The following is a 2,897-nucleotide window of genomic DNA, read 5'->3' on the forward strand; positions in this document are numbered from 1 at the left end:
GCTGTACGAGTGCGGCGACTGCCTGCAACTCTTCCAGACGCCAAAGGAGTTCCTGGAGCACCAAGCCGGGCACTTGGTGCCTGCGGCACCCCCTGCTGTCAATGGCACGGCGCCGGCGGAGCCTGCGGGTGACCACAGCTATGAGCTGAAGGGCGGTGCCCCGCACCGGTGTGGGGAGTGCGAGCTGGCCTTGCCCACGGCCCGTGCGCTGGAGCTGCATCGCCGTGCCCACCGCCGCGGCGCCTTCCCCTGCGCCCTGTGCAGTCGGGCCCTGCCCTCGCCGGCCGCACTGGCGCAGCACGCAGCACAGCACAGTGGGGAGTCACGCCTGCTCTGCCTGGACTGCGGCTTGGCCTTTGATACAGAGCCCGCGCTACTGGCACACCGCCGCGCCCATGGGCCCAACCCACTGCATCGCTGCCCCTGCGGGAAGGCCTTCCTCAACATGACCAAGTTCCTCTACCACCGCCGCACCCATGGCCCTCTGCCGCCCACCCCCGAGGCTCCAGCACCCGCTGAGCCAGCCCCGGTGCCTGCTCCCGAGGCCCGGGTGCCGGACACCATGCCGCTGACCATCATCTACTCGGATGGCAGCACTGGGGGCGGTGGCGGGCACCGGTGCCTGGCATGCGGCAAGGCCTTTGGCAAGCAGCTGCAGCTGGCCAGGCACCAGCGCTTTGTGCATGGGCTAGAGCGGCGCCATGAGTGCCACACGTGTGGGAAGAGGTTCAAGAAGAAGTCGCATGTGCGCAACCATCTGCTGACGCACACCGGGGAGCGCCCCTTCGCTTGCCCTGACTGCCCCAAGGCCTTCAACTCGCAGGCCAACCTCCTGCGGCACCGCCTGACGCACACTGGGGAGCGGCCCTACCAGTGCCAGGTCTGCCTGAAGCGCTTCACACAGTCCTCCACGCTGCAGCAGCATCTCTTTGTGCACAGCCGGCACTACCCCTACCAGTGCCCTGAGTGTGGCGTGCACTTTCACCGCCCCTACCGCCTGCTCATGCACCGCTACCACCACACGGGTGAGTACCCCTACAAGTGTGGTGAGTGCGGGCGCTCTTTCCTTCTTCGCCGCCTGTTGGACGTGCACCGCTTGGGCCACGCCGGGCGCCAGCCCCATGTGTGTGGGGCCTGCGGGGCTGCCTTCGCCACAGCCCCGCAGCTGCGCGAGCATCGGTGTGGCAAGGCTGGGCGGCGCCACGAGTGTGCCACATGCGGCAAGAAGGTGAGCACGGCAGCTAGGCTGCGGGCACATGAACGGGTGCATGAGGCAGGTGCTGGGGCTGCACAGCCTGTGTCAGCACCGCTACCTCCACCGCCAGCACCACGCCGCCCTGCTGGGCCCAAGAGCTTTGAGTGCAGCGAGTGCAAAAAGCTGTTCAGCACGGAGACCTCGCTGCAGGTGCATCGCCGCATCCACACCGGAGAGCGGCCCTATCCCTGCCCGGACTGCGGCAAGGCCTTCCGCCAGTCCACCCACCTCAAGGACCACCGGCGCTTGCACACGGGTGAGCGGCCGTACAAGTGTGAGCAGTGTGGCAAGGCCTTCGCCATCGCTGTGCGCCTGGCTGAGCACCGGCGCACGCACACCGGGGAGCGCCCCTATGCTTGCCCCCATTGCCCCAAGGCCTACCGCTCCTTCTCCAACCTCTGGAAGCACCGCAAGCTCCACCAGGCCCAGCGTCGCGCTGCCGCACCAGACCCACCTTCTGCCACCGCCATCCCTGAGGAGGAGCCAGTTGTACCCCCAGCTGCCAACTACGCACCAGCACTGGCCATCATGGAGACCATCGAGATCTACCCGGCACCTCCTGCCGCTACCGAAGCTGTGACCACCCCCCTGGACGGGCTGCATGTGGGGGATGGCGTCTGAGTGGGGCCCTACCCCTGGTGGGTGGCGGTTTGTGCAGGGCTCTGCCTACTTAGGGGGCTGGTGGTTGGGGGCTGCAGCTCCGTGCCCCGCCTTGCCTGAAGCTGCCCCCTGGATTGCATGTGAAGGCAGGGGTGGGAGCTGAGTAGGGCTAGGGCTCGCCCTGACCGGGGTGCAGCTCTGTCCCTTGAATGGTTGGGCAGGGGGGTTCAGTAGACCAGCCCCCTAGATGGGTGGGCTCCGAGTGGCTCTGCCCCTTTCCAGGGCCTGCTCCCCGAATTGTAAATGGGGGTGGGGTTTGGGAGGGACTCACCCCCACCTAAATAGATAGGTGGCATTTGGGGGTGGGGCTCTGCCCTTTAACAGGGCCCTAGCTCCACCCCCTGGACAGGCTGTAGGTGGGTGGTGGAGTGGGCCTCCACCCATATATGGCTGTGGCTCTGCCCCCTGGGTGGGCTGTCCTTTGTGGGCAGGGCCTGGGGTACAGGTAGTGTGGTACAGGTTCCACCCCCCTCAGGACAAGCTCTGTTGTAGGGGCGGGGCTTAAGCAGGCTCCACTCTCAGTTGACTATGGCTCTGCTCATCAAGCTGTGGCTCAGCCTTTGCTTCTGCGTGGCCCTGGCACCTGCCCTCTTCCTTGTGCTCCAGCCAAGCTCTGCCCCCAGCTGCAGCCAGGCCCTGCTCCTGGCCCCCTAGTCATTTGGGCTTTTTTTTCTATTGCAGCAATTGCCCCCCCTAGCACTACCTGTGCACCCCACCCAGTTGGGGGGTTTCTGGGGCCAGGTCTTGTTTATTCCTGTTCTAATTAAAGCTAAGAGACTGGAGATTTGGGCCTCAGCTGGTTAATTGGGGGGACTGGGACATGTCTGCTGAGGGAGGGGGTCCCCAGCCCTCATTGGCTGTCCTTGTGCACCCCAGCCCCCTTCTCTCCCAGGGAGCCCAGGCGTCTGCTCCCCCAGCCTGAAAGTGGCTTTATTGACCCCAATGGGATTATTTCTAATCCTGGATAATCCGGTGTATATTG

At 65.3% G+C, this 2,897-nt stretch overlaps 1 protein-coding gene across 1 annotated transcript; it reads left to right on the forward strand.

The window, feature by feature from the left end:
• Position 1: 1 nt before the first annotated feature.
• LOC102376173 (zinc finger protein 574) lies at positions 2-2,769 on the forward strand (the record flags this gene model as incomplete). The annotated part of the gene is made up of 1 exon (XM_025195425.1): positions 2-2,769. A coding segment is annotated over one exon (1,875 nt), but the record flags the coding sequence as incomplete, so codon positions are not given.
• Between the last annotated feature and the right edge of the window lie 128 nt (positions 2,770-2,897).

This window comes from Alligator sinensis, unplaced genomic scaffold (genome assembly GCF_000455745.1).
Source record: "Alligator sinensis unplaced genomic scaffold, ASM45574v1 scaffold1575_2, whole genome shotgun sequence".
Taxonomy (NCBI): Eukaryota; Metazoa; Chordata; order Crocodylia; family Alligatoridae; genus Alligator; species Alligator sinensis.